The sequence below is a fragment of the Mizuhopecten yessoensis genome, unplaced genomic scaffold (genome assembly GCF_002113885.1).
Source record: "Mizuhopecten yessoensis strain PY_sf001 unplaced genomic scaffold, ASM211388v2 scaffold5343_2, whole genome shotgun sequence".
Taxonomy (NCBI): domain Eukaryota; kingdom Metazoa; phylum Mollusca; class Bivalvia; order Pectinida; family Pectinidae; genus Mizuhopecten; species Mizuhopecten yessoensis.
Window position 1 is genome coordinate 378,668 of NW_018406002.1, and position 20,474 is coordinate 399,141.

The 20,474-nt window shown below is 35.7% G+C and overlaps 1 protein-coding gene across 1 annotated transcript in view; it reads left to right on the forward strand.

Moving 5' to 3' along the window:
* LOC110450603 (orexin receptor type 2-like) overlaps positions 1 to 17,141 on the forward strand; it is a 54,973-nt gene extending 37,832 nt beyond the window's left edge. The window contains exons 3-5 of the mRNA XM_021498212.1: positions 2,818 to 2,962; positions 3,530 to 3,648; positions 13,283 to 17,141. Coding sequence (XP_021353887.1) covers positions 2,818 to 2,962; positions 3,530 to 3,648; positions 13,283 to 13,521 — 503 coding nt within the window. The 3' untranslated portion in view covers positions 13,522 to 17,141. The remainder of the gene's footprint in view (positions 1 to 2,817; positions 2,963 to 3,529; positions 3,649 to 13,282) is intronic.
* Positions 17,142 to 20,474: the final 3,333 nt, after the last annotated feature.

The following is a 20,474-nucleotide window of genomic DNA, read 5'->3' on the forward strand; positions in this document are numbered from 1 at the left end:
TACATTTACCAAATATATACTGTTCATGATCTTCGGTCGGTTTAAATGTTTTTGAGCACCATTAGTCTCTTGGCAAAAGTACTGGAAGAGGATGATGAACGCAAAATTTCGCAAACAGTTTTAAAACGTGTTATGTTCCACTCGGCGAAATGTCACTTTCCTCCACACATGTCTTCAGTTACAACATGATTAACTCGGCAGTGAAATACAGTGTAGCCCAAAGGAAACAAAGGAAAATATAGACAGAACGTTATAAGATAAATAAATGGTATCACTTATTGCACTATGTATTGTATGTTTTATTTATATTGCTGCTTTATTCCACAGTCATATCATTTAAAATGGCACTGTATCGGTTTCTTTTCAGTAAATTAAATTCATCAAAGTCATAACCAAGGAAAGCCTTCTGATTCATTATCTATTTTTTTTTGAAAAACGAAATACCAGTTAATCCTGTATTTTAGTCTTTCCGAATACTGTTTAATGATAAAGATACAGACCTGTCTCGTATGTATCCGTCTCTAAGACTGCACAGGAATCTGTATGAACAACGTTTTATCGCTGGCGGCTTCGCTAGTTGTTCAATCAAGCCATTATCCAAACCTCTATAATAGTTTCAGTAAATCAGGTTTACAGCCGTATTGTGACACTGAATTCGCCAAAAGCGGATGTAATTAATTTTAAAAAAGATTCTAAAAACATTAAAAGATCTTTTGATCAAACTTGAACATGTTTTGCCTAAAAAAATCTATTTTCTTTTTCCAAGCGGCACACTTCCAAACCTCAGACCAAAATGACGGAACTCATTTTCGATTGCTTGGAAAAGAACATTCTTTTAAAAAAAATGGCACAAGTTGTTACAAGTATAAGATTGGGTAAAATTCAAAATAGCTCTGAGATGGAAAGACTATTTCTGTTTAATATACTGAGGAGGATTTCGTACATATACTTGGATTCCATGTTGACGATAGCTGTGTTTAGATTACAGCAGACTGTCCTCATACCCTGTGAACAAACAACACTCCTCACTTGGCAGACCTGGCTTTCGTTTTCAAAATTATGAGGCTAAATTAATCGAAAACATATGTAAGAACAAGAAACAAAGTTCTTCAATTTCGTGTTTAGATATCAATAATGTGTTTCCTTTGATGAAATATTATTACCCTACCAATCGTTTATAGTACCTTTCCCTTAACTTCAAGAAAAATACGTATTTTCGATGCTCACTTTCTACATGACTAAAACGTATAGCGTATTATAAAAGGATAAACTAAAGTTCATAAAGAGTAATAACATGTTTTATTGCGCAGTCGTGCTTTCATTGGACATTGTCTGTTGTTTTCTTTGATGCTTCCTGTGGTTTTATTTACTCTAAGTTGTACACTGAACGTATATGGAAAGGCGCAGCAATACCTTCAGGTTGTGTATGGACATTTCCCCCCAGAAAGGAAGCATCGTGCTCCTGATGTTTGTAAACACCGTCATCATTGTTAAACATGACATTCGCTCGAGAGGTCAAGAATTTAAGGGCGGTTACGTTTTTTATTGACTGGACGCCAAGATCCCCAGACAGAGGTACTCCTAATGTTTTAATCGCGAAAACTATGTCAAGGGCTCAGAAAAAACTTTCTCTTTTTCGGATTTATATCTGTATACACTATACAGTATATCACTGCCCCGAGACATTACTGTCAACAGAGAGGAGTGGCGGCCACTTGGCCGACTCAGTAGACACACATGTTACGTAAACCTTGTTTATATATCGCCCAACAATTCACCTTATACATAAACTACTGTTCGCATCTAAAATCATCTTAAAAAGAACGTTTCTGATAGACTTAGTAATTTAAATGTCGACTCAAACGTCTTGTAAATAATTCTTAGTGTAGTCGCTTCCGATGTATTTTTACACAGGTTTAATTAAAACCGGAACGTATTTTAGAAGAAGGACACATAATACTGTTAGGAATATTTTTATTGGACGTTTTGACTCTGTGATTTCGAGTATTAGTTTGAATTAAATCGTGTTCGATGCCAATTTTAAGCCTGACATAACATTTAGAACTAAAACTGTAAAGCATGATCTTTCTACAGTCACCTCTACTTCAGCCGTTTACTTCGATCTGAACTTACAATAGGACCAACAGGGTCGGCTTACTTCTAAGCCGTACAGTAGTCGGGACCAACAGGGTCGGCTTACTAAAATGTACTAAGCTCTACGATAAGAAGGACAACTTCGATTTTCCGATCGGTAACTCTCTGTTTCTTGATAGTAACATCCCTTCGTCCCAACATATGTCGTCTACATTGCACTGTTGATTCGGTATTCCAAACTTAGCTCCGAACATCATTTCCGTTACATAAGTCGTTTACCCTTTCAAACCACCTGATTTAATATTCCTAGTACTTTTTTAGGGTCTTTATGCTCATTTTTCATTTGTCCAAATTTCCCGCTAGTTTTATCAATTATGAGTTCGATTTGTGGTATTCTCATGTGCGTTCAGCTATTTAAATCATGGAAACTGTACAATCTTCAAATTCCGACATTTGTTTTGAAGGACTGTCAGATTCGGGGCTATGTATTTACATTGATTTCATGTTTCCTCAATCTTTACTATTTTCTTGCATTAATCCATTCTCTCAGCAATTCATTCAGCCATTTACTAAATCTAACAGTTCCATCACTATGGATTAGATGGACACTTTATGAAATTTCCCTTAGCCGAGAATACACTTTGTACAGAGCAACTTTGTTAGAAATGTCTGTTTGGAGCCAAAGTTAAAGGTATTACACGTCTTTTCCTTATTTTTGTACAGATCACGTGTGTTCCCGTTCCGGTTCCACCATTTCCGGTCCAGAGAGCCAGCTCCATTCACGTCGTCGAGCTGCCAAGATGTTAATGACGATAGTGGTGATATTCGCCGTGTGTTATCTACCTGTCCACATCCTTAACCTGATCAGGTAACGTGTAACCGTGGATTGCGGTTTCAGAACCGACTGAAAAAAAATATGTGATAACGAGAGAGATTATGCTGCTCATTGTTAAATAAAGTTTACTGTTAGGGATTATTAGTACCATATACAGTCGGGGAAAGATATCTGAACCTTTATAAAATCTGAAAGGATATATTGTTTAATTAACCTTCTCTCTTTATGGTCTGGTTATGTGTGATGGGTAATGATGTATTTATATGGAGAGTAATGTTCTGTACGGGGACTTTATTGATATCTCGCTTTGAAGTAAATCACTAAGACAAAGTCGTTTATGTCGTGAGGGCAGGCCACGAAACATAATTTTTTTTCTAGAAAAAGTCATGACCATTCCTCTACTAGACAATAGAATAAGACATATAGTCAATATGTACCGTCCGGTAAATGTTTCTTTATTCCTATGTCCATTTAAAGGTTCGTGCACTTTTCTCCAGAGTACTCGATTTTTCGAGCAGTTTTATACGACATATTAAGGTCCATACAACCTCGAGTTCACCCCATCAAATGTCTACAGTTGTTAAAAATGGTATGTTGTAGGTTTACAGATTCGTTCCGCGGTGTAGATGAGACTATCATCATCAACATTGCCCTCATCTCCCACATCCTCTGTTACGTCAACAGTGCGATTAACCCTGTCATCTACAACTTCATGTCTGGTATGTATAGAAAATTGTAATGGACATTTAATTGGCACTTCGTATTTGATTTTTGAGCAAACATGCATAATAAAACATCATTGCTTTTACCATGATGTGGATGTTGTTTTAAGATTCTTCCATTTGTATATGAACTACATACCTGGTAGTTTGTAATGAAATATGAGGTCGTCAACAGACAAAGAATGACATAAAATTAATGCTCAGACAAAGTGTCCTAGATGTCGACGTTGTATTTAAAGTCTTAAAAGAACATTTAGGGTGATGCCGAAGGTCGGATGTTCTATATAAAACAATGTCGGACATATGACATCACTGTAAAGAATCTAAGCAAAAATCTATCAACTCAAGGATTGTTTCTTGCAACTTTTGAGAGAAGTTGATATTCATAAAGAGTAAATCATTGACGTCTGGAGAGAAATGTGTTTGTATGTTTATGCGTAACTTGTTTTGAATCCTACGGAGACAACCAGATCTGAGAATCTATTATAGCCGACATGCAACTTTCAGCACCCAATCAATTCTTTGAGACTTTGTTTTATTTCTTTTGCAAGGAATTTATTACCCAGAATTTAGCGTCAACTCTCTAGACATCACCTCGGTAGAGTTAATTTTGCCATATCAAACTGCAGTTTTTCCCTTAAAAGGCAGATGGTCGTTGTGCATTACCTTAATGGCGCCTGTCCGTCTGTCTGTCGTCCTGTGAGGAGAATTGGCGGCAGGTGAACGCCTGGTTGGTATGCATGTCTTTATGGGAAGGAAATTAGTTATCTCTACACTTCGAGTCAAGTTAATGCTTTATTTTACGACGACCGCATAACTTAACACCCGAGGGTCTACAAGCAAACAAAGTCTTAGAATTGATTCTGATTTGATTTATACTGGGAACAAACGCCCGACTGAATACGATGTGATTATACGTGCCTTGATATTAACGGATTTTCATTCTGCTATCTCGAGGCAAGGTTATGTTGAATGTTGTATGGATTCTCATCATTAACAGATAAAATAGCACATATTTGATAGCCTTTGAGAGAGAGATCGTCGTGCCTGGCGTACATCATACGAAACCTTTCAGTAATCATCTTTTTGTGTCGGCCAAAAGTTGTAAATCCAGAATATATTTGAATCATCGTTTAGGCTTTGCTTAGATACGCAGTCACACTCTATGTCCTTCAATAAGGCATTCCTAAGATACACAGTCACACTCTATGTCCTTCTATAAGGCATTGCTAAGATACACAGTCACACTCTATGTCCTTCTATTAGGCATTGCTTAGATACGCAGTCACATTCTATGTCCTTCTATTAGGCATTGCTAAGATACACAGTCAGACTCTATGTCCTTCTGTTAGGCATTGCTAAGATACACAGTCACACTCTATGTCCTTCTATAAGGCAGTGCTTAGATACGCAGTCACAATCTATGTCCTTCTATAAGGCATTGCTAAGATACGCACTCACACTCTATGCCCTTCTATAAGGCATTGCTAAGATACGCACTCACAAACCATTTCCTTCTATAAGGCATCTTGGCAATGCCGGTACTGCTGTCAAATGATTATATCTCACTTTGAATATCGTGTGTATGAGCGATAAAACTAGACACGAAAGATGACAAAATTGGGAAATGTAATAACAAAAAACAATTTAATCGCCATGCTATTAAGACAAACAAATACTACGACACACATGACGTATTGAGACGTCTGTCACAACAGATAATAGGCGGTTGACTTCGTCGCAAGCTCAAATGTTCGTATTCGTACGCATCTAGAAAATCTAAAATTAATTAGACCGTTCTTAACCGTTCTCTCCGATCGATAATTCAGTTAACTATAATTGATGCCCTACGTAGCATGCTCACCATGTGTTGTAATCGGTCACATACCTACAGCACTCTCGTTTTAAATAGACCCGAAGTTTATAAGATGTTAAGACGATACTTAAGTCAAAAGAAAAGGAAAAGAGTTTAAAATGAACAAACAGCAGGAGACACTTTACCAAACGCAGTCACCTAAGGATTAGAATCAGACGTACCAGTTTTCTTAATCACATTCGAAACTCTCCATAAGGTCTATTGTCAAATTGAGATTAAATTGATGTATCAGTTGATGATGTAGACTATTCAGATGGATATGAGGGGAGGCTTTTCCAAGTCTGCGCAATTTTAGAGACTAGATAAACGACATGCTCTCAAAGTGTCCTAGACTGTTACTGATACACCAATTTAATCTCAATTTGACAATGGTCTATCTAAACTAAGAGTGTTGTAGGTATGTGACCGAGTACAACACATGGTGAGCATGCTACGTAGGGCATCAATTATAGTTAACTGGATTATCGATCGGAGAGAACGGTTTAGGACGGTCTAATTAAGCAGCCTAGTTAACTGTCACACGACATTAGAAATTACATTTGTTAAGATGGGCACCCCATAACGTACAATTTAACCCCGCAACGCTTTCTAAAATGCTGTCATTTGGGATAATAAAATAAGTAGACGTAACAACCAGCGTCATTCCTCAATGGACATAACCTAGTTTGATAAAGTTTTATGGCCGTTAAAGTATGAAAAGTTGAATTTGTTTATCAATTATAGACTTTTGTTGAGGTGAATATGAGGTTATATACAGTCTCGTTTATAGGATCCATACACAAACATTTAACCGAAAAAACCCTTCTTTATTGTTATATTAAATTCTAAATAATATTTCAATCATTAAACAATATAGAATAAAAGAAAATTATAGGGAGGAAATTACTACATTTGGCAGAGAGTATAGGACATTACAATTGAAATAACGTCATAAAGTGAATATTGGCCTGCTGTTTCTAAAAATAGTAACACCGAGTTCAATATCACAAATCACCGAAGTCCACGTGACAATGATCCAACCAATGAAAATGTTTGAATATATCAACGGAAGGATTTATAGTTAGAACCGGTGAGTTTTGTATTCAGTGTTTAAATCCAAAACGATCGCTACAATTTCTCATTTCTCTCATTTCACCCAAATCTCTGAAATAGAATGTGTTGATATGATATGCATGTTTTATTCCCAGACAATTAATTAAAAAGAGTTGTAATACTATGTAAAAACAGCAGTGTCTCATGAGATCAACAACAGATCAAAATTACGCATAGTGACAATACATTGCAATGCACATGAGAAATAGATGGTATCCATTGATAATGAACAGCGTTCTATTGTTATGGTTAGATAAACTAGAATTCAACACCGAGTCGTTTTAGTAATGTAAGGAACCAAACATACGAAACTATACCACAGTTTAAATTGAATTATTAACATAGAATTCTACTCAACACATGTTACGCCGACGCAATAATGCTGTTTCCTGACGAATGGGCTCGATGTCGACGTTGAAGGCGACTATTTATCAATATGTTGTATCCGTGTCTAAACACCTGCTGACACAGGAAGTGTGTTGTAATCAACGGCTAGCGATAGATTTACATAATTCTGTTATCACGTCATACTTTCATTGCAGGAAAAAAATCTTTGTCGTTACACAACTGTTTTAGAATTTCTAGATGCGAAGGAATACGAACATTTGAGCCTGCGTCAAAGTCAACCGCCTATTATCTGTTGTGACAGACGTCCTAATACGTCATGTGCGTCGTAGTATTTGTTTGTCTTAATAGCATGGCGATTGAATTGTTTTTTGTTATTACATTTCCCAATTTTGTCATCTTTCGTGTCTAGTTTTATCGCTCATTCACACGATATTCAAAGTTAAGCAGTGTATTTTGATTAAAAAAACCGAACAGGTATACGAACTAGATAATCAATAATAAATCATTATCTTAGCTGTCCGAAAATTAAATCACTGTATATATGAAAACAATGTTATTGTCGCATGTTCGGAATCTTATAAATAAGACCAGGTTTTCTGGAAAGGTAAGCGTCTTCTGCTTCATTGCCGACTCCCGCCATGTACACCTGAACCGAATCTTAATGTCTCGTCCTCACATCGATTACTCGGTCAGTAACAGTAAACCACATAGCATCAGAAATAAGCCGAATATCCCGTTAAACATATGCTTCTATTGTTACTTTCTCGACATTATATATTTATTATGCAGACAGCAACATTGAATGAGATAATATATATATATATATATATAATTTAGCCGTGGACGATTTTTTCCGTTTTTCCCACGCAAACAGTTTTGTCTTTTTCCACGAAGAAACATGGTGAATGATGTGTACTATTTAATGAAAAAAATTGTATTCAGAATAAAGTAATTGTTGTCTTACCTGATCTATTAGAACAGTAATCAAATCGTCTTAATTCAGGTTCGGTTCCTGTGGCATTTATATAATTTATTTAAACATCTGGGTGTTCTACCATTGCGTTTCCACCAGACAATGAGTTGATTAATATATTGTGTTATTGATTGAACCTCGCATAATACACATTGTGGTATGTATTCAAGCTAAAAACAAACCGAAAGAGTTTCTGCAACAAACGTATTCCTTGTGATGGTAATTGTATAATCGATAGAACAATTAACGTTTGAGGGAACAACTGCTCTGTGGCGAATGGCAAAGATCGCATTTTAATCGTCTAAGCCCCAATGAGACTTGTAAACACAGTCAATTGAACAACAAGAAAAATGCAAACCAAAGCGACTTAATTCTAATTGTATGCCTTACATATTGTTGCGCCATCGTTGTTTACGTTTCCGTTAACCATGTTTGAACATTTTAAAAAGATAAACAATCAATAGTACACATCACCCTATTTTGGTGCGTTTTTGAAAAGGAATAAAACACAGTAATACAGTTCAACTGTAGGTTTTTATTACGTCATTTATAGTTTATGTTCTCTAGTTACCCTATTTATCTGTACAAAACCTAAATAGGTTCCTGGTGACGCAAAGGGCGTCACTGTAGGTCTACACAAGTTGGACAACTTTTCTTAGAAGTATATTATCATTGACAACATTGATTGACCTTTATGTAAGTCAGAGACTGTTTTAGTTTTCCATTATTTTGTAAATTTTACTTTGTTTATCTGTTTATGGACTGAAATTTATTTTCAGAACATAATGTTACAATACATATTCATCAAATTGGAACATATGAACTTTGCTTGTTTGTTTTGTTTGTGGTTTAACGTCCTCGTAGCAGCCAGGGTCATATGAGGAAGACATGGAAGAAAAACCCCGATACTGCAGGGGGAACCTCCGATACTGCAGGGGGAACCTCCGATACTGCAGGGGGATCTACCTTCGTCGCTTTTAACGATACAGATTGAGAGGGATACAGCAGTCCTATTGGGTTTCCTCAATGTTCCCTTGATAGAAGACAAGAAAGAAACCAGCGCGATTCTGCACGGGTGGGTGGGGTATACTTATACAGTTTAGCCAGTTCAAGAGACCAATTTATTGAGGAGACTACATTTAAATCTTGCAATTTTTATTTTAGGTTAACCAGTATTAAGAGACCATCTGTATTAAGAGATCGCGTAATGGTATATGATTTATGAATACAGAATGAATACAAGATGTCAATTTGCATTGTTAAGAAATAAATGGTATTATTTTCAGTATCTAAAAAGTTCTATACTTTAAATAAATATCATCAATGGAATAAAGTTTACGGAATACTGTTAAAAATATACAGTTTCGTACTTATTGTGAGCATGCATATCCATATATATTATTCATTCCGGATATTTGTAGTTTTCACTAACAGTTTTATCAATTATATTGACCAGACAGACACTCAAGGAACGACGTCTGTAGTTATGATATTATTATTTTGTTACATACAAGGCTGCAGTTGCGCACAAAAAATATAGAACCTTATATCACTTTCAGACAAACAGATTACCATTTTCAACAAACAGTTACACCAATGGTCATGGTCTATAATGTCTTAATATATTCCATTCCCTATAATGATATATGCCCTGTTCGGAAAAAAAATTAAACGGTTTTCTGTGATCCATGTTAATTACCTGGCAATTAAATTGCCATGTTTTGCTAGTGTTTACCCATTTTCAATTCCCGTTGTTTTCTAATACAATATAGGTTTACCCATATTATCATTATATTGCAGTAATCATATATACAAACGCGTTAAAAACACGTAAATAATATCAATGCTCACCCCTTTACACACTATAAAAAAAGGAGATATGGAGATTCCCATACAATGCTTTGTACAAACTAAATGCATGGGTAGGGGCAACAAAAAGTCTGCTGCTTTCACAAATTGCGTAGTTACAAATGCTTACCCTGTTTACCCTTCTGTACAGACTATAGCTATTCCTGGAATTCCTTGTTGTCTGTTGCTGGTAGCATTACTCATTTTATCGCCGTCTGATCGTGCACGGTTTTGTGTTTGGTGTTCCTCTGAGACCAATCTTTCGTTTCATAAAAATCAGAATAATGACAACTGCACCTGCCTCTATCTTCCTTTACGATATGAAAGGTGTAATAATGTAGACACCCAATCGCAATTTGTGTGATAATAATTTAAATTACAGATAAATATGTTAGACATTCTATTGGCCGAAATGGAATATGCCTGAATGATGATTCATTTTCGTTCCCATTTGTCCTCAATAAGGGTGTCAAACTGCTCCCTAAATTGAATTTCTAACGCTGTCCGCTCCAGTCCGCTGCTCATAAGTGTATTCATTAAAATATTCTTGTTGAAATGCACACATTTCAATGACGTCACATTGTTTACAAAGTCTGAGTGTTATCTAAGCACGTCCATGTAACAACCGGTGAAAATAGACAGATTATACATCTCTCGTGGGGGTCCATTTGTAAAAACAGATTCACGATAAGAATTCTTTGTCAATTTGGCGTGTTATAAGGTTGAAAATCAACATTATGCTGCCTGAGTGACCAGCAGGTGTATGAAGTTTGACCGCAATTAAATGACTCATCTGTGTTCACCTGTTCGTACTTTCATTTATATATAATGTCTTACAGTTGTTGACATACTCGTTTTGTTTGTTCGTCACTTTAAAAGTTTAACAAGCTTGCCATACTTTCAGTAACGACAAATCTGTTCAACGATACATGTACGAAAAACTCTATTCTGTGTTTTAAATTTCATTGGTAGCTTCCATGATTTGATAGCTAATATCCACAAATATGTTATAAAATAATATCATTGCATTTCTAATATATTTACTGCCTCATGCAACGTAGCGTGTTTTGTACAAATAAACTTGCAGATAAGGGTATCGGCAGAAAAAGATGGCAAACGTTTTTTTTAGGTTGCCAAATGTTCGTAAAGGTGCGGCTAATGATACCATACCACCCACACAGAAGAACAAGCGATATATAAAAATATTTATCAACTCTCACACTGTGTTTTTAGGGATGGCCTCACAAGCGAGCGGTGAGAAAATTGTTCGAATGACGAACCCTGAACATATTGTGTGAAAAACAGTCTATTTCTCTATTCATAAAAATCCAACTAAATACCTTTTCCTCCAAATGGCTTCTAGCCTAAAATGAACAGATCAAACGTAAGTGTATAGAAGATTTGCGTGGTGGAAAACCATGAACCTAAAAAAATGCCTAACTTAATCTGTCGGCAATATTTTAAAATCTTTTTTATTGCAAATAATGTGATTTCGATAAAGATATCTTCCTTTGTCGAACATTATTAAAATAAGTCGATAGCGCTTTCGCCTAGCTACAAGACGAACTGAATTAATTCCCAGATCGGATGCGATAAGGCTTTGCGGTCACCTGTCATCCCGGGTAGTCCGGTTGACTCCCACATCGAGATCTGTGTGCTGTCATGTGGACCAAAACGAGTAATTGCTGTTAATTGATAAAATGATGTCCGGATTGTTTATAAAAAATAAATAAATTGACGAATTGCAACCCATTGCAGATTCTGACAGCTCAAACGGTAAAAATAATGTAAAGTTATTGAAAACCACATACATGTATCAAATGGAAACCAATTAAAGCCGAAAAAATACCTGGATCGAAACATTGGTATCCCCACGCATTCCAAAACCCGTTGATCGATCCCGTATTTGCAAAGTGAATTTCCGCTAGACTTATAAAAAGACAATTTTCAATAAATATAAGGAATGAATTTGATCAAAAATAATATCGAGGGTTTAGACAACTTTTAACCATTTCATAATTTTGTCCAGAAAAAAAATCACCGTTCATGTTTATCTGACAATATATCTTTCATGCTATTTGTAAAAAAATCTCTAATCGAAAGGTTGTTATCTTGTCTAAAATAAACCGTATTGATCAATATGATAAAAATACAAAAAAGTATAGAAAACAAAACATGACAAACAAACCCTACTGCATTCCGAATCAATAGGTCATGTTCCACAAATGCAAATTTTGCTGCTTTCTGATGTAAACATAGCAATCAACGTGTAATCAGACGAAATCCCATGTATTCTCCCGATTACTGGTTCAACATTAGAGAGCGGCGATAAATACGAATGATGGACGCAATTCACATTAATCTAAACATTGAACGAACTGCAGAATATGCATTGTCACATCTCTGTATTAAAATGCTATCAACGCCAGGCCCAGACGTTTCCCCTAAACAATACCTTTGTTTACACTGTCATCATCATGGCGAGGTCTTTGTATTGATTTGATCAACAACCCAGCCGTTCTAAGTTTCATCGGATTAACTAGACGTTTAATAATGCACTTTTAAATGTGGTCGTATTTCTGACAATGTGTTTCCATTGGGTGGTTATCATTGTGATAAAACATATGTAAATTGGTTGTTTTTATCAAGCTCTTTACAATTCCCGGATAACAATAATAATGGGAAAATGGGCTACATGAGGGTTGCCTACACGATTCTTGTTCTAAAAATATTTGTTTTCAAAAATAAAATAAAAAAATACTCTTCATACATTTGGCTACTTTTCGCATAACCTAAAGCGTTTTGTTTCCGATAACGTGTTCGAGATTATTTGGAGTACAGAAAAAATCCTCTGTTTATTGTTTTATTTGTAACTGGTCAAATGTTTGCGATGCATATGAGATCGTCAGTTGTTTACTTGACATATTTTGTCATGAAATTAATATATGTTATTGACATTTATACAGAGCTGTTCAACAAATACATCTAAATAAATCTATAATTTTCGATCCTGTCTTCAGAACAAACGGTGTTTCTCTCTGAGAAATCAACAAACCTAACAAAGTGGAGATGCCGCTCCCAATGTCTATTTGTTATTCTACCGAAATTCGTCCAGTGCCACGTGATCTTTTCTTTATCCATTAAATCTGTTCTGTTCATGATAAACATAATAATAGGTTTTATTTATACTTTATCACAAAGTTGAGTCAACGACTCGTCGTACTTTTGGGTCAAATAGTTATAAAATATACAATAATTTACAAAAGTTTCAGGTGACGTGTTCTGTTTCTCAGAGATCATCTCTATTTTCTTGGTGACTATTTTGACGCATGTTGCTATGTAACATACATGTATACTGTACGTGTTGATATGCCATTTAACTTTCTAATTTTAATCACTAAGATAAACACTTAAATTCTTACAAGGAGTTTTTGTCTTTGTAAAATATATTTTATTCCAGCTTTTTATACTGACCCATTTTGTTATAATTTCAGCCAAGTTCCGGAAGGAGTTCCGAATGACCTTGACTTGTTGTCGGTGTCGTCGTCGGCAAAGCTCGTCACTTGTTCCACCGGGTACGACGTCATCCGCACGTAATAGGAGTTCTATTCCTCGTACAGAAAGATTCACCATGAATACCGTGACGATGAAACAGCCCGGATGGATTACGTCACCACGGTATTCTACCGGAAGTGAGAAAGGAAATCACATACGAGTGACATCTACCCGATAATTCTAACTGGCCGTGGAGACGTCGAGCTTATGTTTCTATATGTAGTTGTTTATTCATATAATGTGCTTCTTAGAAGATTCAGGAAAGGTTTCAAAGGAACAGTCACAACATGGATACAGTTAAACTTTACAGATAAATTGTTTAATCAAGCACTGAGTGATTTTACTATAGAAAATATCAATAATAATGCTTTTCCATCCTGGAAAAACGATGTGTCTTTTGGTGAGGGGTTTAATAGATACGCTCACCGTGACATAAGGAGAAGTTATATATAGGTAAATTTATCAAGACGAATAGGTCACCTCCGTGATTTGCTACTCACTCTACCGGAAGTCAGGATATTACTTCACTGACAACGTATATTTGATTAACGAACCGGATGAAAGGTTCCGTGACTGGCAAGAGGCCGGACAAATAACGTGACCCAATGTCTTGCACATCGTAGGAGGATGACCCTTCCAGTCCCAGACGATATATGGGGAGCGTCTCAGAACATTGCCAATGTATATTGAATTTCAAAATGGAAGAGGAAATTGCGTGTCCGGGATTCGGACCGGACCTTATCATTATTCGTTATCTTTATAGATCATTAACATTATTAGCTGAACTCGGTACGTGTTTTATTTCTGATTTCATACTACAATAGAAAAATAATGACAGTGTCAACTTGCAAGAAAGACAGTTGGAACTCTCAGCGATATGTTTTGTTACTTAAATTACGAATATAAAATCAGAGGAAAAGTAAGGGATTTTTAGTAAAATTCGATATATATATATATCCTATTGAGAATGAATAATGCAATATTATTTTCTTCGCTGTAAATCAATAATCCCTGAATGTCTTGGTTCCTTTATGATAACTGCCACAGACATTGGTATAAGATGGTGATCCCAGGGGTTTGAAGTCCTTACGTCGTTACCGTGATAACTGCCACAGACACTGTGTATAAGATGGTGATCCCAGGGCCGTGTAGTCCTTGCGTCGTTACCGTATTTATATGTCAATCGGACAATAGAACCAAGTGAAAGCTTGTCCTGACAAGTGTGTATCGGTAATGTATTCAGTACGTAAAGGGTACATCTGTTTTACAGGGTAACAGAGGCATCAAATGTAACATTTCATAGAGTATAGGGAGTATCGTGTACTATGGACGCGTTAACATTAGGATTTTTTGTTCATTTAATAAGAAATAGAGAAAATCACTATACAGTTTAATGAATAAGTGGAAAAAGAATGAATGCATTTTTCATAGAATAGTGAAAATAATCTTACCATATATAACCAGAAAACGCTATAATTGCGTGAAGTGTCTCATTCAAAAGCGCACACAGTTTCATTGTCCAGCGTGATGTCACCAGTATATGTTTAGATATATACACATGTATAAGTAAAATAAGGGTGGAACGTAGATTTTAAAGAGAGATGAAATATTCTTTTCATAATGTAATTCGACAACGGGTAGTATATTTCTTTCAGGAATTTATACATGAAATATATATATATGTCCAAAAAACAGATAAAATGTACATGTTTGAGAATACCATCAGTATGGAAATTATACGGAGTAAGAAAGGAATGACTCTGCATTTGTTGTGTAGCAGAAAGATGGAAAATGCATTTCACAGAGGGATACAATGAAAAGTTTACGGAGAAGTAAAGAAAGGTTACATTTCACAGAGTAAAAGAGAGATGAAATCTTTATTTCTTAGAATAACAAATGAAGTTAATATTCCATAGAGTAACATTCACATATAATGATAGCCATACTATGTTAACTTAATGAAGCATACATCCTGAATTCTTACATAAATCAAAGGAACATTATAATAATACGATATATTCCTCAGGGAGAAAACTCAATTACAGAACATAGATAATTTCTGTGTAAGGTAGTGATTCAAAATTATTTCTCAGAGTTATAAACTACGAAAAGATTAATATTTTGCAAACATCTACGAGAAATACAATAAGTTGGGAATATATGTGGTAATGAATCAAGAAGCAGCTCTTTCATTGACATTTTAGGTTGATTGTTTTTCAGTTTTCTGATGATTTGATTTTGTCTTTGTTTGAATACATATAATAATTCGATAACCTTTATTGATAAAATCAGAACATTTACCTTATAGGGGTATTGGAAAAGCTTCGGGTATTTCCGTCATATTGTTGATGTTATCCGGGACCAATCATGACGTGACGTCAAAGTTAAATTATGGCGAAATCGTTTAAATTTGTTTCCGATTGACGATTTCTGATTGAGCTGCTGGTACTGTAACTGTTGAAAACAAGATATTGCTCCCGCAATAATGGATGTTCCACCATTTGGAATAAAACATTTCAAATTTAGAGCAGTGTGGAGAATAGAGTTAATATGTGTGAATATTTTCATTAGTTTTCAAAAAATGAATTTTTATCCTTACATATTGTAAACTATATATGGACCAATATACTTCTACATCTTATTTTATAATGGTAACATTCCTTTCATTTATCCTACCTTTTGGTTTGTAAACATTTGTAAATATTTCAGCTTCCCGTTCGTTTCAGGGTTATTTCATTTTAATACAATTGAAGCCTAGTAAGCTTTTAATAATAAACTTAAGTTAATGTACAACTATTAGAAAACAAGTTTAATCAATTTATATTTATGACTCCTGTTGGCCCAGATGGTAGCTAACAAAGAGTCTTAATGTGGAAGGTAAACGCAGTACCCTGAGAAACCCCACGCGGTAGGACATACGGTCCAATACCATGTTACGTCCGATAGGAGCATATAACGCCTTCGTCTCGGTGAAAGACATCTGTGGAAATGCATTAGATCATCTGCCCGACCAAGTATGAATAAGGAAGCTTCTTTTATTTCATAAATCATAGATAAAGCTAGCGACTAATTCACATATCTCAAGTGTTAATGTATATCTGCCTCACGATAAAACAGCGATATTTGCAGAAAAATATTAATTAAATAAATCTAAGAAACAATCATGTAATGGAAATATGATGGTATGTTTAGGATACAGTATGGCTTTGATATCCACGATTCATAAAAGATAATATCATACACCATGTTCATTTTCTTTTAAATCTTAAATAATCGTACGTTTACTAGGAAATATTTCGCCCTTCACTGGTACATTGGGAGGTCCATACTCACCGAGTGTTTTGACATTCACATGTAGTCGCTGTACTTATCAATTTGCCCTCATCATCACGGAAGTCGCAAGGCGGAGGTAAACTACGGCAAACATAATTATATAAGTCGCAGCACTGCCGAATACATATTACTGTCAATATAGAACGAACATGTCAATTTACGTGCTCACTAGATATTGTATTCTTCCCAATCATCACTTTTATTGAGAACGTGTTATGTAATATGACATGGTAGATACCACCGTTTACGTACTTTTATGATATATATTTTATTATGACTGATTTCCTGTTTTGTGTACTGTGTTATATAAACAGTGACTTGATTCACGTGTTGATTATTAGAAAAGTGCGACTTTTGCACGGTGTAATATAATGTTTAGAATGCGATATACAACAAACCCAATATTTGACTAACATTATATTATTGTATATTATAAGCTTATGAATATTTTTGTGAATAATCGGAATAAAGTGTTTCTCAAAAACAGTTTAGTTTTATTTTTGACATTTAAAACATAATCTTATAGTTCCTATGCAGAGTTAAAAACTCAAAAACTGAGGAGGCACCAATACAAAAGGAAGGACTTTATAACCCACGCAAAAGGAAGTACTTTATAACCCCCAAAATAAAAGGAAGGACTTAATAACCCCCGCAAAAGGACAGCACGTGAAACAAGAGGATGAGAGGGACTTCACTGATAGAAAGTGGTATCTATCCAAAATCAGAACAAGCCTAAAGTAACTTATCAAATGTCACATGTAAATCCCATGAGCCGGGGAGGCTAGCATTGTGTTACTGAGAAAGATAAAGACAGCCAACATGAAATTAGTCACGATTTTGATAGAGGTCCAGAACGAGATGACTTTTGTTATGTATTTCCATCTTGTTTACAATTTTGACTATTTGGGTATTTCTTCTTTATCACCAAAAAATAAACAAAACAGTAAAAAAACCCAAAAAAACTGTTCCTTACGGGACCATATGGAATTAGTGACAATAATGGGGTCGTTGTTATCAGTTTCCTCGTCATTCCTTGCTAGTTTGTTAGCATGTAGTAGGTCATTCTAATCAGTTTAATCAGCATATGTCATTGTTATATGTCAGCGTAATAAACACATTCTTTTTAACCACATTTAAGTGTATCAATAAAATTCAAATTCAAAATTAGATTATTCCAAAATCTTACTCTCGGATCGAGAACGACTTCGTAGTGATCTGAGAAAGGTTTTCTCATTTCAGAATGCATTTTGTCATAAAGAACGTCTGCTCGAGCAAGGTGACGTCCTGAAACGGAAAAAACATCCACACAAATGTGTTCTACGTAAGAAAATAGTCCGTCGTTAACAAACCATTATCTGATTACGGAAATGTGCATAAAGGGAGGCCAATGACAATACTACTGTTTAAAAAGATCCTTTTTGCATATTTGTAAGCTTCATTGTATTCTTCTTGATACATCTTCTATTTGTTTACGCTTGTAGCAGACCGATGATGCCGATGTTCACTATGCCAACACGTCAGTTGGGAGATTTTGTATTTAGCTGACTGGTAGCATATAGATGATAATCATTTCATAACATTTTTTTCCGGGTTTATTCTCACGACAGACCCCCAAAACCCAGTGGAATAATCTATAATACTAAATCACAATAGAATCATAAGACTAGACCTTTGTTGTCCGCCTTACATTCCTCGAGTTGGTTGGCGACCCCCGGATGAGTGCTACATTTAGTTCAAGAAATATGTTTCCTAGGTAACCACTGTTTTTGCCTTTGTTTTTGTTTTTGGCTTTTAGATGTTTCCTTTTCCTTTTCGATTACTTTTATTGATAACATTTTGGTAAATATTGAATTCTTACGAAGATTTGTTGGACACGATACGAATTTAAAAATGAGTACAAGAGTCGTTCAATCAATACTGCCTCTAGTCTCAGAAATAACATGCATGGTGTATATCGTTTTCTTTCTATTACAAACATTCGAAGAATACACCCCCCTCCCCCCTTGCAGAAAAGCACTTTCGCAGTGGTGACCCTAAATCTGCGTGATAATCTCCCCTTGGTATACTGGCTAGACACCGGAGGGTTGGCATGTACAATATATGTACCTAGCTGTTGCTTTTGTTGGATGAAGCATTGTCATGAGACAACAATGACTTGGTGAATTCTTGTCGGATTATGTCATTATTTTGCACCTGCATTGATTTTCAAATGCTTTTGCAGTGTGCCAAGGCGCTATGCCCGTTAGTTTAGAAGCTGTGTGGGGACATAATTGATTTAATGGCCCTCGTATGTTGGCCAAGGACATAATAACCACAGTGTCAACATCTTAGGTTGTCAAATCAAGACATCTACACAGAGAAATACAACATAGTTACATTATATAAGAGAAAATTGACATAAATTATAACTCGTCGACTAATATAAGCAGAAGGTAAAATACATCCCTACTTAGTCTCCTTAACTAGTCCCCCTGATGAATGTTCGCTGGTGATGTCGTTTATCGACCGCAATAGGGACATGATCTCAATGGTTTATAGCACCGCATGTCTGTCCATGTTTATTTCCGCTCCGTCGACTTCCATGCCCCCTGCGAACCCATTTCCACTGTCTTTGGTAGGTTGTGTTTTCTTTTCTGCGGACTTGCCCAATAACCATAGGTCTTTTCCCCTTATTGTCGTCGATGTAATATCTATTCACAGATCAGGAATTTAAATATTTCATATATCTGTCAACGGAAAATTTAATCAAGGAATAAATATGATGTATATTTTTCAGTTAAGGTTTTCTTCGTGATGTTTATGATTGATCTAAATAAAAAGCGTCTTCATGCACTAACGGAAAGTATAAAGTATAAGTATGAGACCTTAAAGTATCACTTCACTTGTTGTACCTGTTGGTCAAGTGCATTGTAACAAGCTGTAACACATATACGTGTCTGTTGAACTCAAATGGAGTAAATATTCTGTCTAAGCTCTAATAAGGTTTGATAAATTGCCATAATATTGGGACAAAAATAAGGTTTGATCGTTTGTCATAATTTGGGACAAAAATGGGATGTTGTACTGAGCTGCGGTTTTCTATTTGCAATAGAACACCAAATTGAATCAGAATTCTGTCACTTTAAGGACATATATCCTACGTAATGTACCATAAAGTGTAAGGAATGGCCGGTCGCCTTACATTTGTATTCATTAGGGCCCATTTCTGGGTCTGCTTCCTACGTGATCGACGTCCGGGATAGTACTTCTGTCACTGACACGTTTGTGTCGCCAGTTTATTTGCAAAACTTGCTCGACGGTCTAGTTAGCTTGCATTGTCACATACATGTATGTTTAACCTAGCAGGAATGTTTCATGGAGGTATAACTGAAGAAAGGCAAACGTTTTACTTTATGAGTGAAAACGATCGTAAACAAGAGTACCGAATACGGACTTGGCTTACCCCCTTAACCGAGATGTAATAAAACCTATGCCAACTCCACGCCACGGTGATATAACGACACTATGTATTGTTGTTGCCTATGATCATCTTTGGGCAGTATATATTGTTATACTCTATGAATACATATTTAAGAGAACAAAGACAGTTTTTAGAATAACGTAATTGTTTTACCACCTCCTTCCGATATTTCACCACGGAAGTTGATAAGTGTAAGATAAACAGCAATACGTCAGGCCCTGTCTCGATCAGGCCGTGGGGACAACATGCTAGGGCCAGTGCTCATTCTGTGATGATTGATGTTTGTCTGGAATCGTCGAAGGTAATTAGGAGAGATAAAGCACCTCATTAGCCTTTGA